A 20,013-nucleotide genomic window follows, 5' to 3' on the forward strand; every position below is an offset into this window, starting at 1 on the left:
AATAATTTTCCAATACCTATCACCTATGTTAGACAGTCTGTCTCTACTCTGAACCAATCCAAAAGTGCCAACATCACCCAGAAAATGGAGGACAAGAAGAAGAAGAAGAAGGAGGAAGATAGAACACAGATTCCTCCATCTTGCCTCTTGAACCCCCATTCTAAAAGCCCCAAAATTCTACTTTTCCACCCTGTGACAAATTAACTATTATTCTACTCAAACCCTTGTGGCATGTAACTCCTCACACAAAGTTGGGAATTGTTTCCATGGTTTAAAATCAAAGGCACAGGTGTTTTTACTCCGTGCCAAGGACTCTGAGCACCTTCCCAGTGTCTCGAGCCCTCCAGGGCAGCCAGAGGAATGTCCTGTTCTGACACCCTCTGATCTCAGGAAACCATGGCCAAAAGAGGTTTCAGAGAGCATTCTAAAAGGGGTTTGAGAAAGCATTCCCAAGGGGTTTCAGAGCATTCCAAAAGGGGTTTCAGAGCATTCCAAATGGGGTTTCAGAGCATTCCAAATGGGATTTCTCCATGGGAGTAGCTCCAGCTGGAGCTCAACAGCCCAGGAGGGCACCAGGAGCATCGCTCGGAGCTGAACACAGAGAATTCCAGAATGGTTTGCTTGGAAAGGACCTTAAAGCTCAGTTCCATGGAAAACCTGAGATCCTGACCTCCAGGAAAAACACCCTTAAAAGTGAGGAGACAAGGGGAACAGCAGTAGGGTTTAAGAGCCCCCGTTTTCAACTCAGATTCCCAAACCAGAGGACACCTGCCCACCCCTGCAAACACATCCCAGAGACTCTCTGAGCCCCTCAGAAAACCAGCACCCAGTGGAGAGTCAGAGCAAACAATGGAAAAGAACAGAGGGCATTATCTGTGTTTTTTTAAGTCTCTTTATTGCAAATAAACACTGACAGATATTTATGCTCAAGTGCACAGAGCACACAACGCACAGCACAAACAGACACTGCAGCTTTTAAACCTAAAAAAAAATAAACCACTTAGAGAAGGCAGCAGAACAGGAAAGTTCACAAGCAGCTGGGTGAGATCCATCTGACCAAACAATGCAGGCAGAGCGGCAGTGCAAACGAAGCAGGGGGACAGCAGCAGGGGTGGCATTGGCACTGCTCGCCCTCAGAGGGGCACAGGGTGAGCCTTGGGGACACCCCCAGGGCAGGTGGCCCTGGCCAGGCTGGTGCTGGTGCCTCTCCTCCCTCAGCTGTGATACCAATGGTAGTAGAACCCACTCCCCTGGCCAGCTTGGAAAGCTGATCCTCTCTGGTATCACCCTAATCATTAAGGAGCTATGAACCAGCAGTAGCCTTTTAAAATAAAGAGAGGCCTCCTTAATGATATGCCTCAGCTAAACCCCAACCCCTCATTTTTTATCATGACACACTTTCTCTTTAATCATCCGGCCCAAACTTCTGTCATTGGTATCAATAAATCCCCCCTCTAACAAACCACCCATCGCTCCAAGCACCACCCCCTGAACCTGACCATGAACTGAAGCTCCTCTGACCAATTTTCAAGCCCATCCTTGCTAGGAATCCCACTAATCCTCATCTCAATAACATTCCCAGCTCTCCTACTACCTTGGCAGCCAGGCCGGGCTGGGTTTCAGTGTCACCCACCCGAGCTGCTGGGAAGGGGACACCTGGCACAGGTGACAGCTCTGAGGTCACAGCAGTGCACACAGAGCAGCCAGCCAGGCTGGCTTGAACTCTTTTCCCCCATTTTGCAGTTTTTCCCAGATTTAAGAGCAGCTTTTAGCCCAAGTACTCCTTTTTCTCTGCAGTGACACACACAGGGGCAGGCAGGCCCCACTGAAGGTGACAGCAGCCAGCTCCACCTGTGCTGCTTGAAACAGAGGCACAGAAATTCAGGGGCTCACAAAACCCTCCCCAAGTCCTGGGGAAATGCTCAGGAAGGTGCCAGGCTCACATTCACACCCCCAAATTTACATTCACACCCCCAAATCCACCAGGCCGCGGCACTGACCCCACTGACAGCGCGAGCTGTTCCACCAAAAAACATCTCTAAAAACCCTCGTTGTGCAAGGCCTGTTTGTTCTGGGGTGTTTGCAGGCCCAGTGCCAAGGGAAATCAGGTGGTTTCAAGGAAATCCCTGGCACAGGGAGCTGCCAGGAGGTGCCCACTGGCATCACCCCAGCCCTGCAGCCCCTCAGGGCAATGATCTGCTCCCAGATTTGCTGCTCTGCTCCAGGTATGTTTGCTTTAAACCATTTCTCAAGGCTAAAAATGCAGGAGGAAAAAGCTTTAATTAAAGCACCGAGGCACAAACACTGCAGAGAAAGATGGAATTCCACCCCACAGCCCCCAAAAGGAGCCAAACTGCAAAACACCAGATTTTCAGCAGTGATTAAAAAACAAAAGTCACGACCACCAACAACAAATCAACAGCGACATTCACAAATCCCAGCAGGTAAAAATATAGATTTTTTTTTTTTGTCTCCTTACAATCATTTACTGCTCAGTGATATGAACATCTTGAACTCTTCAGCAAGTTATCCCAGCATTTTTGTGTGTAAACATCCTACAGTACATTTTCCACTCCTTTTTCCAGAGCAGGAGGGGTTTGGTCAGAGCAGCCAGCCTGACAAGGACGGGTTTGTGCGTTCAGAGCACTTTGGAGTGTGACAGTCAGGACTGCCATGGATAGGCTCTAAATCTCTTCCTTCAACATTTTTTTTTATTTTTTCTGGTTTATTTCTAAACATAAAAACATTTAAAATCCAAAACCAGACCTGGGGGGGAAAACCCCGAGGAGAAAAACAAATAGAAACTCAATTTTTCACCAGCAAATTTCACCCTTTTGTGGCACAACTGCTTTAGATCAACACATTTTTCCGCTCCTCAGAAATCCTGAGGGGTCCAGATTTGTGCCTTGGTCCTCTCTATCTCAGTTTTATCAAATTACAACTCTGGGAGTGTTTAAAACAACCAAGTTTGAGCTCAAAATGCCCAGGTTAAGCCTCAAGCTCTGGGGTTGCTGAGCTCCTCCACAACCAGGGCATATTTTCCCTGCTGTGGGTATATCCAACATTTATTTACACATTTAAAATAAGCAACTTCTGGGGCCCAGAATTGCTCAGATAAATCCTGGAGTCATTTGGGAACAGCAGGTCCAGAACAGCCTTTTGTTCTGGACCCAAATGTTCCTTTTTTCACCCAACCTGAGGGTCCTGCCCTTATTGCAAGAACAGCTGGAGTGGGGTAAAATGGAGTTTGGCAAAATGCAAGTCAAGACTTGTGGGAGAGAACTGAAAATTGGGGTTTGGTGGGGATTTAAGGGAAGGATTTAAGTTAAGACACGGCCACACAGAGCTGCAAACTCTACAACAGCTTAAAACTATGAAAGGCAGCATTGGGAACATTCACAGCTTATTCAGAGGCAAGTTAAAAGCTTGTTGTTGGGCCTAAAAATTTGGTGTAAAATAAAGAAAACTGGTAAAAACCCTTGTGCTTCCTGCAAACCCTGCCCAGGAGCCCTGCTGGTCCCAGCCATGCTCCCATTTTTGGGGGTAAATGGATAAAAACACCCCAAAAATGCAGGAAAAATGAGTGACAGGATGGAGTTTTGGTAGGGAGGAGAAGCTAAAATAGGGGTTGAGATGGGATTTAAAGCACTGGGAGCAGTGCTGATCCCAGAGAGGGGCAGGAGGGTTCATTCCCATCTGTCCCTCACAGGAGGCAGCCCATGGGATGGATTTCTGGGTGTCAGATCCAAGAAAAAGCCTGGAACAAACATCCAAGCCAAAAGGAACTGGCTCAGATTGGGGGATTCACAGCAGCACTCAAGGAGGGAAAGTCAAACCCTACCAAGAGCTCCCTGGATGGCTGAAAACCAGAAAAAAAATTGAGTTTGAACTTGGAAATAACTTGGAAATGGAGAAATAAAACCCGGGGGATTTGGCCAGGAAATGTCTTTTCCAAAGAAAAGCTGCCTCAGCGAGTGAAAACATGATTATTTTGTCCTCCCACTGTGGTTAATTTGGGCTCCTGGCCAGGAGGAAAGGCGTGGGACACGATTTCAACACCCGGGGATGCGCTGGCTTGGGAGCACTAAAAGCAGCTTGGAAAAATCTCCACAGGAAATCATCTCCAGCCCCATGGACAGACACTGCAGCATTTGGAAAGAAAAAAAAGACACAGACAGGCTCTAGAATCACAGTTCAAGGCAAGTGCTGGCCAGGGTGGCTCACGGTGCCCCAGGGATGCTCCAGCCCCGGCTCCTCCTGGTGCTGGAATTCCCAGCTGGATCCAAGGGGAAAGCAGGAACTCCTACACGCCCAAAGTGGCCATTTTCTGCAGGGAAAAGAGAAAGAGGAGAGGTCACAGCAAGGAAGGCAGGAGGGGGTAAAGCAGGAGGCAGCTCAGCTCATGGAGAGGTGAGGCCAGCTCCATGGAGCTGCTGCCCAGGGCAGGAACCACCTCAGGATTTGCTGCATCCCTTCCATCCAAGCACAAAAATATGGAAAATGTGTGTAGTGACACCCACAAAGGGTAGTTTTACATTTTTGGCTTTAAGACATCTACAGCATGGCATGGCAAAAAGCTGATAGGCCAAGAAATGCTTATAGTGTATTGTAATTAGGAAATAATTGGCTTCTGGTTGTGATAGTGTGAATTATAATATCTGTGTTGTCTCACCCTTCAAATAAGACTGAAAATGGAATAAAAGTTTTTAAACACCTCTCAGTTGCCCCATCTCTAAGTCAGGAAAAGGTATTGTCTGACACACAAAGACCTGTTTCATTCTTTACATCACCCTTCAGTGATTTTTTAAGATTTTCTAAGCCTTCTGATGTTTATATTCTTGTAGCAAACTTTCTCACACACTTTCTGTAAATAACTCATTGTTTTGCATTCTTTTATGGAGGAAGAGAAATTTGATGGACTGTTGGTTTGCCCAGTGTCATTGGAGAGGGGGCACTGTCACCCTCCAATCCAGGGTCACTTTTATAAATGTTGGAGTCAGAAAATAAACTTTCCCTTTTCTTCTTCACCTTGAGAGCAGCAGTGTGCACTGGTGTTGTTTTGTGTCCTGTAGTGACACTTCAGCCTCCTGCCAAACCCTGAAGGGTTTTCCCATCTCAGCCTGAGCCCACACAAGCTCAGAGAGGTGGAGAAGCTCAGGAATAGGGAGGCAGGTTGGTTACTCAGGGTTTCTCACTTTTATTCCCCTTCTCCATGGGGAATCCCACTGCCAGAACCACCCAAGAACCATCACAGTGACCACCTTGTAAATTAACCACAACAAATAGAGAGCTTTGATTAAACTCCTTCCTCTGCCTCACTCAGGGCCCAAGAGACACCAGGAACACACTCAGACAGTGAAAATCAACGACAAATCCACAATCCAGAGACTCCTACAAAATCCCTGAGAGCAGCAATGTCACCACACCCTGTCCTGGGACACTCAGCTGGGATCCTGCCCTGCTCAGCACCATGATCCATCCCATGTCCTGCTCCAGGCATGGAGCAAGCTGGGCTAAAACCACAATTTCCAGCAGCCAAGCCCAGTTGGAGCCCCTGGATCAGCAGGCTCAGCCCCCACTGAGGTCCCCCAAAACCTCAGGTTTTATCCAGCACAAGATTCCTTCTGCTCCATGGGTTTGTCTTTGCCCAGGGTAGTTTCCATGCAACAGGAATCAAGAGAAATCCAACTTACTAACCCCAAAGAGAGCACACCCAAGCTGCTTGCAGTGGTGCTCAGAGGCAAGCATTTCCCTCTGGAGGCTGCAAAGGAAACAGAGAAGCACAGCAGGGCTCAAAGTGCATCTTACAGAGACTGAAATAGGAAAAGCAGCAAAGCAAACGAGGGAGGAGTGAAGCAGCCCCAAATTTTCCTGTGAGCCCAGGGCAGGGTTGTGTTGCAGCAGGAGGTGATAGAAGGCAGGGACAGCACTGGGCTGCAGTAAAAAATTGGGACAAAGTGGGTATTGATGACTTTTCCAATCAGGTTTTAGCCCAGAAGCAAAACCCTATCCAGAATTAAACCCTGTGGCACTGATGGAAACCTGCCCAGGTGGAGCCTGACTGTGAAAAACTGGCACCACAATTCCAGTTAGATAGGGGGATTTGGGTGTTTTGGGGTTGGTTTTGAAGGGGTTTTTCAGTTGGTTTTTTTTCTTAATCCAACCCAGGCTGGATAATTTCCATGCAGAAAAAGACACACTGCTCACAATCCTGGGCAGGGTCTGGATTTCGGAGAGGACTGTCACGGACATATTTTATGAAAAATCCTTTTGTTAGGATCTTTTCTACTGAGAAGCTGAGAGGCCTCAGAAACGAAATATAAACAATGGTTATCTGCTGCTGTGGAATGCAACAGGTGCATCTGGGATTGGTCTCATGTGGTTGTTTCTAATTAATGGCCAATCACCATCAGCTGGCTCAGACTCTCTGGTCAGTCACAAGATTTTATTATCATTCTTTTCCTTTCCTTGCTAGCCTTCTGATTAAATCCTTTCTTCTATTCTTTAGTGTAGTTTTAATATATAATTTTCTTTTAATATAATATATATATAATAGATATTATATATATACAAAAATAATATAATAGAAATAATATAAAATAATATAATATATAGTTATATATAATAGAAAATAATATAATAAATCAGCCTTCTGAAACAAGGAGTCAAGATTCTCATCTCTTCCCTTGTTGGGGTTGCCTGCAAATTCAACAGAGGACCCTGAGCAATGGTGGGGAGGGGAAGCAGAGGGATGGCACCACCTGGACAGTGACTTCCAGCTGTGGCTGCTCAGCCCCTTTTTGACCTTCCAGGGATGGGAGAGGCCCCTGTCAAAACCCTGTGGCACTGATGGAAATCTGCCTGCGTAGAGCCTGACTCTGAAAAACTGGCACCAGAATTCCAGCTGGATTGGGGAATTTTGATGTTTTGGCGTTGGTTTTGAAGGGGTTTTTCAGTTGTTTTTTGTCCTTAATCCAACCCAGGCTGGATAATTTCCATGCAGAAACAGAGACCCTGCTCAAGATCCTGGGTCTGGATTTTGGGGAGGACCCTGGGCGATGGTGGGGAGGGGGAGCAGAGGGATGGCACCACCTGGACAGTGACTTCCAGCTGTGGCTGCTCAGCCCCTCTTGACCTTCCAGTGATGGGAGAGGCCCTCGAGCTTCCAGGGATGCCAAAACCCCGTGGCACTGATGGAAACCTGCCTGTGTGGAGCCTGACTCTGAAAGACTGGCACCACAATTTCAGCTGGATTGGGGAATTTGGATGTTTTGGAGTTGGTTTTGAAGGGCTTTTTCAATTAATCCAACCCAGGCTGGATAATTTCCATGCAGAAACAGAGACCCTGCTCAAGCTCCTGGGCAGGGCCTGGATTTCGGGCAATGGTGGGGAGGAAGAGCAAAGCGATGGTACCACCTGGACAGAGACTTCCAGCTGTGGCTGCTCAGCCCCTTCTCCAGCTTCCAGGGATGGGAGAGGCCCTCGAGCATCCAGGGATGGGAGAGGCCCCAGCAGGTGGAGGGGTTTGCTGCCCAGGCTGTGGTGCCGCGGGCGCTTTACGGTGTCGGCGCTGGCCCGCGGGGTAAAGCTGTTCCTCCTCATCCTCACAGGGCTCTGGCTGCTGGGGAGCTCGTGCTGATCCCACACAGAGGGAATCACCAGGAATGAAAAGGGGGAACCAGAGTTTAAAGGCACGAACGTCACACACCGCCAGCAGCCCTCCCTGAGTGACCCCGCACCGGGCTGGGCCTTCCCCAGCTGTGCACCAGCTTGGAAACAACTTCATCCAGCTTGGAGACAACTGCAAAGTGATTTTTCAGCAGTTTTACTTCCCTTTGGGACTTTTGTTTTGTTTAGGTGGCTCTGTTTAGGTGGTGGTTTTTTCTTATTTTTTTGTTTGTTTGTTTTTCTTTCTCTCTGCACGAAGAATTTAAGTGAAAAAAAAAATAAGCAAATAGAAAACTCTCCCTTCTTCCTCCTTCTTCTGCCCCAAAACAGCTGTGTTACCCAAGCAAAGCACAGAACAGAAGCAGCCTCCAAGTGGGCAGCAATGATTTCCATGCAGGGGTCACAGAGAAGTTGGAAAAGTGATAAATCCCAGAGTGGTTGGGGTTGGAAGAACCTTTAAGCATCACCTAATCCAACTCCCTGTGAGCTGGAAACCACAAGGATCCACACAAATCATGCCCAATGTCCTCAGTTTGGCACCTGACAGAGCCTCCAGGCACAGCTGCAGGTTCCCAATTTCCCCATTCCCTCAGCACAAAGGAATAACCAGATCCCAGCCCAAGGGATCTTCATAAACTACAACAAAAAGCCTGAATGGATAAAACCTAAAATCAGATGCATTCAGAGTTCCTGTGAGCCAGCAGAGCTGGTTTGTGCTCTCTAATTGGGGGAATTAATTAGAGGCAATCACTGAGGTTTTCCTTACAGTCTCTTTGGAAAACAGGGTTTGCAAAGTCAAGGCCCTCAGAGATCTCCCCCAGACTTTTGAGGTGGTTACAAGGTTAAATAGCAATTTAAACAATGGCAACAGTCATTTAAACAATGGCAGAGAGAGGATTTCAGAAAGAGAAAACTCATCAAGACAAGGAGAAAAATCCACTTTAACCCTTTTGCCAAATTACTTTTTGAAATTACCAATAGCATCAGCAACAAACACCACACTAACAACTGAGAGCAAAACCTGGAGTTTATAATCTTATGCCCTAAATTTGCCCATTTCTGTTCCCTACAACAGCTCTGAAAAATATCCCCACTGGCCTGGGAGGCACCTTAAAATTAATTCCGATTTTTGGGGGTTATTTCTCCCAAAATAGAGAATCCTTCTGCTCACTGAAAGGCACCAGGCAGTTCTAGCAAGTGTTTTAAGTGTTTTGTGGCTTGTTTTGGAAAAGGTGGGGCCAGAGAGGTGCAGCAAAACTTACTGAGTTCAGGGAGGGCTTTTCCCGGTGGGTGTTCACTGCCTCCACACCCATGGAAATTGTCTCCACTTTGCAGCCTTCACCCCAGAGAAAGAAATTTATATGAGTAATTTATTAACAAAACAGCAGGGAAAATGCACAGGAATGAATCTCTTATTTATAAAAATAACACAGATCATAAATCCACAGTTCACCCCGCAAACAGAATTTTACACTTGGTGGTTTTTAAGTGTGAGAGCACAGCCCTGAGTTGTTTGGGCTGCACAGAAAAGCCAATTTTAACTGACTGCACCCCAAGTTTGGAGGCACAGCCTTGCTGGCCCACAAAAATTGGGAAAAAAAACAGGAAAAATTGGGAAAATCCAATTGTTTAAAAGAGAGGTCAGGGAAGAAGACCCTGCACCTCCACATCTGCTCCCCACCCCCCCAGAACCCTTTTCCTTGTTAATTTATTGTATATTAACCAGGAAATAACCTCTTGATGTATTACCAAAGCTTCTAGAGCATGGCCAGGTGCTGCCACACATGGACCCAAACCTCCCACAACTTCCCCCCACACAAACCAGGAGAGGAATTCAAATTAAAAATGAAAATAAAGCAGTTATTTACCATAGGCAACAGGTGTGAGCTTGAAAATGGTGTGGAGGGGGCAGCGCAGGTAGGGCAGCTCATCTAGGGCACAAAAAGGTGTTTTGGGGTCACCTGGGATGCCACAGCCCCCCTGTCCCCACCCCAGTCCCACAGCAGCACTGGGATGTCCCTGCCCACCACAGAGGGTCAAACTAAACCCTTTAAAGGGTCGTTTTAACCCAAATCATTCCAGGACTGAATGGGAATTTTCCTTGGAGTGAGGGTCTGTGGATGGCACTCAGATGAAACCCTTTTAAGGGTCTTTTTAACCCAAATAATTCCAGGATTGAATGGGAATTGTGCTGGGGATGAGAACATGTGGATGGCACCCAGATTAAACCATTTTAAGGGTCTTTTAAACCCAAATCATTCTGGGATTGAATGGGAATTGTCCTGGGAGTGAGAGCCTGTGGATGGCACTCAGGCTGTCAGATTAAACCCTTTTAAGGGTCTTTTTAACCCAATAATTCCAGGATTGAATGGGAATTCTGCTGGGAATGGGAGCCTGTGGATGGCACTCAGGCACTCAAGATTAAACCATTTTAAGGGTTCTTTTACCCCAAACTATTCCAGGATTAAATGGGAATTATGCTGGGAGTGAGAGCCAGTGGATGGCACTCAGGCTCTCAGATTAAACCCTTTTAAGGGTCTTTTTAACCCAAACCATTCTCCTTGCACTGCTGGAATTCAAGGGTTAAACCACTGCTGAAAAATTTCCTTTCCTCCTTTTTTAAACAGCTTGTTAAAAAAAAACCCCACCTTGTTAAAATAAAAATAAAATTAAAATAAAAATAAAATAAAAATAAGATACATATAAAATAAGATACAAATAAAATAAGATACAAATAAGACACAAATAAAATAAGACACAAATAAAATAAGATACAAATAAAATAAGATACAAATAAAATTTTAAAAAATTAAATAAAATACAAAAATAAAAAAATAAAATAAAATAAAATAAAAATCCACCCAGTCATTCCAAGCCACCCTCCCAAAAACCCCATGAGGTTAAATCACTGCTGAAACATTTCCTTTCCTCCTTTTATAAACAGCTTGTTAAAAAAACCCACCTTGTTAAAAAAATAAAAATAAAAACAAAATAAAAATAAAAAATAGAATAAAAATAAAATAAATAGAATAAAAATTTAAAAAATAAAATAAAATAAAATAAAAATAAAATAAAAATCTACCCAGTCATTCCAAAGCACCCTCTCAAAACCCCATGAGGTTAAACCACTGCTGAAACATTTCCTTTCCTCCTTTTTTAAACAGTTTGTTAAGAAACCCCCACCTGGTTAAAAAAATAAAAATAAAAAAATTAAAATAAAAAATAAAATAAAAATAAAAATAAATAGAATAAAAATAAAATAAAATAAAATAAAAAATCCACCCAGTCATTGCAAACCACCCTCCCAAAAACCCCATGAGGGGAAGCGGGGACAGGAGCCATCCCTTTATTTTTGTACCTGCACTCTTGTCAAGAAAATAAGCCAGGAGGCACCTCATAACTGCCTGGTGGGAGATAACCAGGACATTTCCTTGCCTTTCCAGCTCCATAATTACTGGCTCCAGGCGCTGCACCAAGTCCTGGTAGGACTGGAAAACCAAACAGGAACTGGTCAAGGGGTTGTGTAAACACAGGGTTAAACAGAGGTGGCAATTAACACAGTCACATTCAGGGAAATATCAGTCAAAGCAGCAGAAAGTTCAAGGAGGTTATGGGTGGTGGGGTAAAAATAGTACAAAAAAAAGCCAAAAAAAGGCAACAGCAGAAAGTGAAATTTGGTGTCAGAAGCCTCAGACTCTGGGAGGGTTTGGATTACTGGGAACTCAATGAGTGCAGTCAGGGAAAAAAACCAAATAAAATAGTAAATGATTCATTTAAACAGGTTGTGAAGCAAAGCCAGAAATTACTCCAGGCCACACCCAGGATAATTTTGTTTCCCAGGTGGTTTCTCAGTGACAATTCTGGGATGCAGAAACCCCTAGGTGGTGTCTGAGGGCAGCACCCAGCAAGCGGCCAAATGAATGGATTGAAAATGGATCTGCACACCCCAATGGGGGAAATCAAGAAACATTTCCCCCAAAAGACAACTGGGAACACTAATGCTTTCATTGGGATGAAAATCTGCAATTTTGCATACAGATATTGGCAGAATAACTTCAAATGGAATCAGTTTTAAGTCCAACCCCCACATAAATGTTTCTTTCACTGCACTGTGTGTTGTTGCTTTTTAGGGTCCTCACCTCCCCTCCAGGGTAACGATAAAGATATTTCTCCTGATCCCTCATGGCAAACTCCTCTGGATACTTGGCTTCAATTTCTGCATAGGTCATTTCTTCACAGACCCCCTGAGGGACGGAAAAACTGCTTACCACAAACAAACCTCATTTCATCAGAGGGCCGGCAGGGAGGGCACGAAAAGCAGAGGCTGAGGCCAAGATCCCTTTTTGGCATGGAAATTTTAGGTGTTGCAAGTGACCCAGCCCTGCCCCTGTGTGGGTGCCAGGCTGGTTTGAAGAGGCTGGGCTTTGGTTTTTATCTCAAAACCAAAAAAAAAGATTACATCCCTGGTGTTTGCCAGGGATGACAAATGAGCCCTCACCTCCCCAGCAACCAGCCTGCAATTTCCTGAGGGAATCAGAGTGGGAGCAGCAACCTTTGGCCAGGCAGGAGGGTGTGACAGATGTCTGGGATGTTCAGTGCTCTTTTCCTCCTCCACACCACCTGGAATATATCCCCTGGCAGCTCTGAGCACTCTCAGCCCTCTAAAAACCACCCCAAACCCCATCCTGGAAGGCTGAGCTCCATTAATACAAAAACATGGCTATAAATCAACAGAAATTGTGGGGGTTTGTTTGTTTTTTCTCTGCTTTTGTTGGGGTTAAGATTGAAGGCACTTGAGATGTTTAGACTTTGGTGTTTATTGCTTCTTATTAGTGCTACAGCCTCACAGCAATGAGTCCTGTAATCTTTTATTAGGAAGGTATAAAATGGTAAATTATTTTTTGTTATAAGGTTTTTAAGGCTAAACTATTTAATTAAGAAATGATACCTAGATTATTTTTTTTTTAACCCAATAACTGATCTCTCAAAGCCTGTAGTGTGGACTTTTCTGTTAAATTATAAAATACCACCCAAACCCATGGAAAAGGAGGAGGAAAAGGAGGAGGAAAAGGAGGAGGTGAACAACAACAACCTGTCTCCACCCTAAAATCTCCATCTTGCTTCATATTTATTACTATATTCTAAACCTCTAAACTTTAAGTTTTCTACTCTGTGACATTACAAACCTCTAACCAACTTCACACCTGTAATCCCAGGGCTATTTATCAATTTTTCTCCACAGTCTTGGGTCCAATGCAGTGCTCTGCACAGAAAGTTGAAAATTCTCAGCATCCAAGGTTCCAACATAAATCAGCTGGGTTTATGGTGATTAATTTGGCTTTAAACATTATTCCCCACCCAAATCCATGAAGAAGAAGGTAAAGAACAACAACCTGTCTCTGCCCTAAAACCTTCATATTTATTATTATATTCTAAAACCCTAAACTCTACATTTTCTGCCCTGTGGCATTACACACTTCTAACCAACTACACACCCAAAATCTCACTGCTGTTAATCAATTTTGGAAGCCTTCTCCACAGGTCAAATGCAGTGCTCTGCACAGAAAATTGAAAATTCTCACCATCCAGGGTTCCAACATAAATCAGCTGGGTTTATGGTGATGAATTTGGCTTAAAGCATCGTTCCCCACCTAGAAAAGCTGAGTTTTTTTAAGCAGCCTCTCACTCACAGCATCAATCTCGTTGAGGATCTTCCACTGCTCATAGAGCACCCCCAGGCACTCTGCTGTCTGGATTGTCCTCTTCAGCTGGCTCGTCCACACCTTCAGGTCCACGATCTCCTGCTCCTCAATGAACTTCTTCAGAGCATGGGAAAACTGGGGAGAAAAGCCCCAGGGAGGTTAGGGGGAGGGTGATGCCTTTTTGGGCTCCCTAAAAACACAGGTCGGACTAAATTAAGGGAATAAAAAAGCAGGTATATTTACTGAATATAAATATTCAGGTGTATTTAGGGCAGGAAAAGCCCCACAAGGGGACTACACCCAAAAATGGTCTATAGGTCACAGGTTTTCACTCTTTTATAAATTTGGTCTATTTGCATGTTGGGCGTTAATCCTCCAATTACAGCTTCAGGTAATGAAATAATTTATCCTCAGATAATGAAGTAATTTACTCTCAGTTTGCTGCCCACAACTCACTTTTGTTTCCATTTCTGGGGCCTGACGCAGTGGGGTGTCCCTGATTTCCAGGCCTGGAGAGGAATTGCTGTGTCTGCCCAAAATGGGAAAGCAGCAGCTCACAGTGAATATGGAGTTTACAGTTATACAATAAAGAACTGCAGGATTACAAATATATTAAATGCAAAAAAGCTAAAATCCTAAGGCATTGAGGGGGCAGGGGAGCTGCACCTGCTCAGAGCATACTTGGGGATGTGGAGCCTGATGCCTTCAGATTTTAACCTTTCTAATTTACTTTAACCTTTATAATTTTCAAATCCTGTACTGCATTTGTGCCTAACTCTAAACTCCATTTAAAGGGTTAACTACCATCTTCACATTTTCAGGCAAAACAATCCCTCTGGGCTTGGAATTCAAGGAGAAAAGGGTGAACAAAAGTGAACTGGGGGTATCTGACTTCATTACCTGGAGCTGTAATTGCAGAATTAACCCCTGATATGCAAATGGACCAAACTTATTTCAGTCTGAAAAAACTCATGACCATCATTTCATCTTGGGTGCAGCTTCTGACTGCCCAAGGTGTAACTATTTAGGCCTTTAATAAATATCTACTCTTATTTTCTTAGTCTTGTCCAGCCCCAGACTGATCTGGAACAGAGTAAAAAGAATAAATCAGGTATTTATTGAAAGGCAATAAAACAGGTATTTATTGAAAAGCCTTTAAAGGATACAAGAGCCTGGACAGGGCTACACCCAGGATGGGTCCCAGTCATGAGTTTTTACACTTTTATAAGTTTTGGTCCATTTCCATATTGGGGTTAATTGTCCAATTACAGCTTCAGGTCATGAAGTCCCTGCTCTGCTCCCCTCAATTCACTCTTGTTTATGCTTTTTGATTCCCCAGCTGGAAAAAGATTCTTTAGTCTAACTACCCTGTTTGAAAAACCAGATACAGTTTATATCAGAATATATTTTCAATAAGATATTACTTATATTCTAATGTTATTATTTCCAACATTTCTGCTTTGCTTTTTCAACTGTACTTAGGAGCATTCTCTGATTCTATTAAACTGTATTTTTCAGTTGAGTCTTATTTTGAAAGTCTAAGTTATGTAAGGCTTCAGAAAGGGATGTTGGGGGATCAGCCTGGCCCAGGAAGAGGAATTTGCTGCAATAATTTGTAAAGACTGAAAAGGTGATGCAAATGTAGTGAAAGCCAAAGCAGATGATTCTGCAGTGATTAGGACAGAATATGAAGGAGATGCTGCTATAGAGAGAAAATGATAGATGATAAAAGTGTTGAGAAAAGGTCAGGAATTGTCAAGGAATTGAATGTGTCAGGCAGCACCGACAGAACAAGAGGACACAGTCTCAAGCTGCACCAAGAGAAATTTAGGTTGAATATTAGGAAAAAGTTTTTTACTGAAGGAGTGATAAAGTTCTGGAATGGCTGCCTGGGGAGGTGGTGGAGTCACCATTCCTATGTGTTTAAAAAAAGACTGGATATGGCACTGGGTGCCATGGTTAGGGCTGGGTTGGACTCAATGATCTTAAAGATCTCTTCTAACCGGGTGATTCTGTGAAGAGAACTTACTAACACTTTATGGTGCTGTTCACAGGGGTCCCAGGATGAGGGAAGAGATGAGAATGTCGACTCCATGTTTCAGAAGGCTGATTTATTATTTTATGGTATATATTATATTAAAACTATACTAAAAGAATAGAAGAAAGGATTTCATCAGAAGGCTGGCAAGCAAAAGAAAAGAATGGAAGGAATAACAAAATCCTGTGTCTGACCAGAGAGTCTGAGCCAGCTGGACTGTGATTGGCCATTAATTAGAAACAACCACATAAGACCAATCACAGATGCACCTGTTGCATTCCACAGCAGCAGATAACCATTGTTCACATTTTGTTCCTGAGGCCTCTCAGCTTCTCAGGAGAAAAAAATCCTAAGGAAAGGATTTTTCATAAAACACATCTGTGCCAATACCTCATACAAAGCTCAGAGCCCCACACTCAGCCAGCACGGAATCTGAGAAACCCAAAAGCTAAAACTGAAGGGTAACCACTCCAAGGCATCAGCCCTGGCTCCCACATACCTGCTTGCCCCGGGGTGACAGCCCAGAGTCCCCTCCAATCCTGCCCAGGAGGTTGTACTCGCTCTCGCCGTGGCGGCACAGGTAGATGGTGCGCGGCTGCACGTGGATGTTCATCAGGTAATAGACAATTTTACTCTGGATGTAATCCTGCACTCGGTTCACCAGGAACCTCTGGCCCACGTTGATCACTTTAATGAAGGAGAGATCTCTGCAGTGGATATAAAACAAAAACAGCCACATGGGTGGTTTGTTTGAAGTAATAGACAATTTTACTCTGGATGTAGCCCTGTGTGACCATGTTCACAGGGGTCCAAGGATGAGGGAAGAGATGAGGATCTGACTCCATGTTTCAGAAGGCTGATTTATTATTTTATGATATATATTATATTAAAACTATACTAAAAGAATAGAAGAAAGGATTTCATCAGAAGGCTGGCTAAGAATAGAATAGGAAAGAATGATAACAAAGACTTCTGTCTCAGACAGAGTGTCTGAGCCAGCTGACTGATTGGCCATTAATTAGAAACAATCACATGAGACCAATCACAGATGCACCTGTTGCATTCCACAGCAGCAGATAACCATTGTTTACATTTTGTTCCTAAAAACCTTAGGATTTTTTCATCTCAGCTTCTCAGGAGGAAAAAATCCTAAGGAAAGGATTTTTCATAAAACACGTCTGTGACAGTGCTGCACTCGGCTCACCAGGAACCGCTGCCCTATGTTGATCACTTTAATGAAGGAGAGATCTCTGGAGTGGATATAAAATAAAATAAAACCACCAAACATGGGTGGCTTGTTTGAAGTAATAGACAATTTTATACTGGATGTAATCCTGCACTCAGTTCACCAGGCCCACGTTAACCACTTTAATGAGGAGAGATCTCTGCAGTGGATATAAAATAAAAACACCCACATGGGTGGTTTGAAAAATGAGGCAGGAGCACCTGGTGTCACCCAGCTACTGCTCCTCTAGGAGGTAGGACAGGCACTGAACTGCTGGGCTTAAAAATCCTGCCCTGAGTGGGCACCCCTGGATCCCTGGGAGTGACCAAAACCAGGCTGGACAGGGTTTGGAGCAGCCTGGGATAGTGGGAGGTGTCCCTGCCCATGGCTCTTAGAGATGGGCTTGGAGATCCCATCCAACCCAAACCATCCTGTGATTCTGCAGCACACAGAGAAAAATCCCTTCAAATCTCACTGGGGACCTGTGATTCACCTGCACACAGAGAAAAATCCCTTCAAATCTCACTGGGGACCTGTGATTCACCTGCACACAGAGAAAAATCCCTTCAAATCTCACTGGGGACCTGTGATTCTGCAGCACACAGAGAAAAATCCCTTCAAATCTCACTGGGAACCTGTGATTCACCTGCACACAGAGAAAAATCCCTTCAAATCTCACTGGGGACCTGTGATTCTGCAGCACACAGAGAAAAATCCCTTCAAATCCCACTGGGGACCTGTGATTCACCTGCACACAGAGAAAAATCCCTTCAAATCTCACTGGGGACCTGTGATTCACCTGCACTCAGCCACACCTGGGGAGGGCAGAGGTGTTGGAGCACCCTGACAGCAAAGCAGCTCATGTTGCTAAGGGATGTGCCAAGGGATTTGCTTACTTGTCATAAGCATCCGGGTCCAGGGGCTGGTAGGTGACCTTGTAGCACTCAATCCTCTTCAGGAAATCGTCCATCACATTCTCCCTGTGCCTCTCTGGGTAGTCAGGGCTGGAAACTTTCACCTCCTGCCCAACAGACAGCTGTGAGTTAGCAAACTCAAGAGAGAACAAAAGATGAATAACATTCCCCCCTTTTGAAACAAATCCACATTGTTTAACGCTGCCCCGACGAAAAACCTGCTCCTGGAGAGGAAACAAAGGGCGACTCTTAAGGCACTGAAGTGGTTGGCCCTGACAGACACCCTGGCTCAGAGCTCTGCCCTCCCTCCCTGGCCAGCACAGCTTCAAGGTCACCCATTCCCAGCTCCGCTCCATTCCCACATTCTCACATAACGGCATCTCTGGCTTTTAATAAACCTGCAAATCCCAGCTGCTTATTGGGCAGGTGAAAGGCAAGAGGGAGCTCCCTGAGCCTGTGACCTTGCACTGAGCACCCAAACTCCCACAGCAGCCCAGCCTGGGAAGGGCAGCACCCACCAGGATGTTGGCAGCGATGACCTCTGGATCATCACAGACAGACTCCACGAAAAACACCTGGGGAAAAGGCAAGGGAGCACATTCAGAGCCAAAACTCCTGTGCCAGGGAGCCACAGAGACTGCAAATTAAACCACACACACAGTTAAAGCACTACCTTGAAAGCATTTTCCTTAGCAAAGTTCAAGATCAGGTCCCGGCGCTCCCGAGTTGTGTTGGTCGCATCGAACACCTGGCAGAAAACGAGGAAGGAGCACTGAGCATCTTAAGCCTTTTAAACCCCAAATCAGGTGCCTGAACACTCCAGATCTGAACTGCCCTGACGTAAAGCTATTTTTAGTGCAGAGGATCTTACAGCTATTTGCCCACACTCCTCCAAGAGATAAGACTTCACATCTTCCAGAGCCACCAGGGCACAGCGTCTGCGGGACAGAAATAGGGATGGTCACAGCTGATGGAAAGTATTCCCACAGCAAAGCTTCTGAGCCAGCAGGGAGGGGTTCAAGCACCTCCCTCACAGCCCTGCACCGTCCTAAGGGCCCCAAAAATCTTGGGGCACCAAGATCTGAGCTTTGTGCCACCCCAAACTCCCACGTCCATCCCTGGCAGGATCCCTGCACAGCCTGTGCTGTTCCTTTTCCCTTCCCCAGGGACTCTGGGTTATTTTCTGCTCCTCACACCCACAGCCTGCCAAAACTCCAGTGCCCCCAGCCCTGCCAGGGACTCACTTGCGGATTTCCATGGCCTCTTTGTTGTCGTGCCTGAAGAAGTCGTAGGACTTGTAGGACTTCACTGCCTCACGCCGATACACCCCTAAATTAAACACTTCACACACGGGAGAGGGGAGGGTGAGGACATTCCTCTGGCAGGGATGTGCCAGCACGGGACAGGGGTGTCCCCACACACAGCCACCTACCTCTGGTGGGCACCCCGATCCAGTTGAGGTAGCGGGTGAGCTTTTTGGACATGTAGGTCTTGCCCCTGGCAGGCAGCCCGATCATCACGATCAGCGTCGGGGAGTTGGTCATGTAGGAAGCCCATGCTGCAAAAAAAAAAAAAAAAAAAAAACCAAAAAAACCCCAAACAACCCCAAAACGGCATCAGGGGCGCTGGAGAGCATAAAGTGAGACTCAGCACGGCGTTATCCCATCTCCTGGTGGATAAACACCTACGAGCATCCCAGGACGGGCTGGCTTTGTGTCCTTGTCATTAATGAGCTGCTGTGACCGCTCTGTGGTCTCCAGGTGTTTGTTAATGAGGCAGCACCGCTGCCTAATGGGGCTTTCAGCGTTAACAGCATTTCCCGCCCGGGCAGCACCGTCAAGGGCGAACCAAAGATGTTTTTAACAAAACGGTCACGTTCCCTCGGGGAACAGCCCGAGCCGGCTCCCAAAACGCCCGCGGAGAGGCGGATTTGGGGCGAAAAGCTCGGGATGGGGATGGATGCAGCATCCGGGAGGATGGGGACAGGGAAACGCGGGAGGGGACAGCAGGGCAGGGGACAGGACGGGATCCGCGCGGGAGGAGACAGCCAGGACAGGGACGCGAGGCTCGGGGCGAACGCGCAGCCCTATCCCCCCCTCCCGGTGCCGGTTCCGTTCCTTCCCGGCCCCGCGGTTACTCACAGCACTGCTTCTCGCCGGCCCTGCCCCGCGGGGCCCCGCCGCCGCCCCGCAGCGCCGCCGACATGGCTCCGCTCCGCCGCCCCGCCGCATGCAAATCGCATGCAAATGAGCGGCGGGGCTCGCGCGCACGGCGGAGCGGCGGCGAACGGAAACCGGGCACCGAACACGCGGGAAAAGGGGCGCGGCGGGGCGGGAAAAAGCGGCCCGCGTCACGCGCGCGGGGGCGCGCTGGATGCAAATGAGACCGGGAGGGCGGGGCAACTGTTCGCTGTATGCAAATGAGACCGGGAGGGCGGGACAACCGTTGGCTGCATGCAAATAAGAC

General features: G+C 46.1%; 1 protein-coding gene across 4 annotated transcripts; it reads right to left on the reverse strand.

The window, feature by feature from the left end:
- Positions 1–2,261: 2,261 nt before the first annotated feature.
- On the reverse strand, positions 2,262–19,852 carry PFKFB2 (6-phosphofructo-2-kinase/fructose-2,6-biphosphatase 2). 4 transcript variants are annotated; one of them, XM_058819271.1, is made up of 16 exons: positions 19,689–19,852; positions 18,980–19,105; positions 18,792–18,888; positions 18,419–18,485; positions 18,221–18,295; positions 18,066–18,122; positions 17,530–17,654; positions 15,908–16,115; positions 13,359–13,505; positions 11,808–11,912; positions 11,027–11,156; positions 9,537–9,599; positions 8,931–9,004; positions 7,417–7,635; positions 5,698–5,761; positions 2,262–4,327 (listed from the first exon to the last, which is right to left on the reverse strand). In XM_058819271.1, the coding sequence occupies exons 1-15, from the start codon at positions 19,750–19,752 to the stop codon at positions 5,735–5,737; spliced, it is 1,584 nt and encodes a 527-aa protein (XP_058675254.1). In that variant the 5' UTR covers positions 19,753–19,852; the 3' UTR covers positions 2,262–4,327; positions 5,698–5,734. The 4 variants fall into 4 exon arrangements, with proteins under 4 accessions (XP_058675254.1, XP_058675256.1, XP_058675255.1 ...); XM_058819273.1 differs by lacking the exon at positions 11,808–11,912; XM_058819272.1 differs by lacking the exon at positions 5,698–5,761.
- Between the last annotated feature and the right edge of the window lie 161 nt (positions 19,853–20,013).

Source organism: Ammospiza caudacuta, chromosome 24, assembly GCF_027887145.1.
Source record: "Ammospiza caudacuta isolate bAmmCau1 chromosome 24, bAmmCau1.pri, whole genome shotgun sequence".
Classification (NCBI taxonomy): domain Eukaryota; kingdom Metazoa; phylum Chordata; class Aves; order Passeriformes; family Passerellidae; genus Ammospiza; species Ammospiza caudacuta.

Coding starts and splice junctions, on each gene's coding strand:
- PFKFB2 (XM_058819271.1), bottom strand. CDS start 19,752: ATGTCGGCGGCGCTGCGGGGCGGCGGCGGGGCCCCGCGGGGCAGGGCC. Junction 13,506..15,907: donor TGTCACCCCGGGGCAAGCAG/GTATGTGGGAGC, acceptor TTTTCTCCCCAG/TTTTCCCATGCTCTGAAGAA. Junction 9,005..9,536: donor GCTCACACCTGTTGCCTATG/GTAAATAACTGC, acceptor TCTGGGGTGAAG/GCTGCAAAGTGGAGACAATT.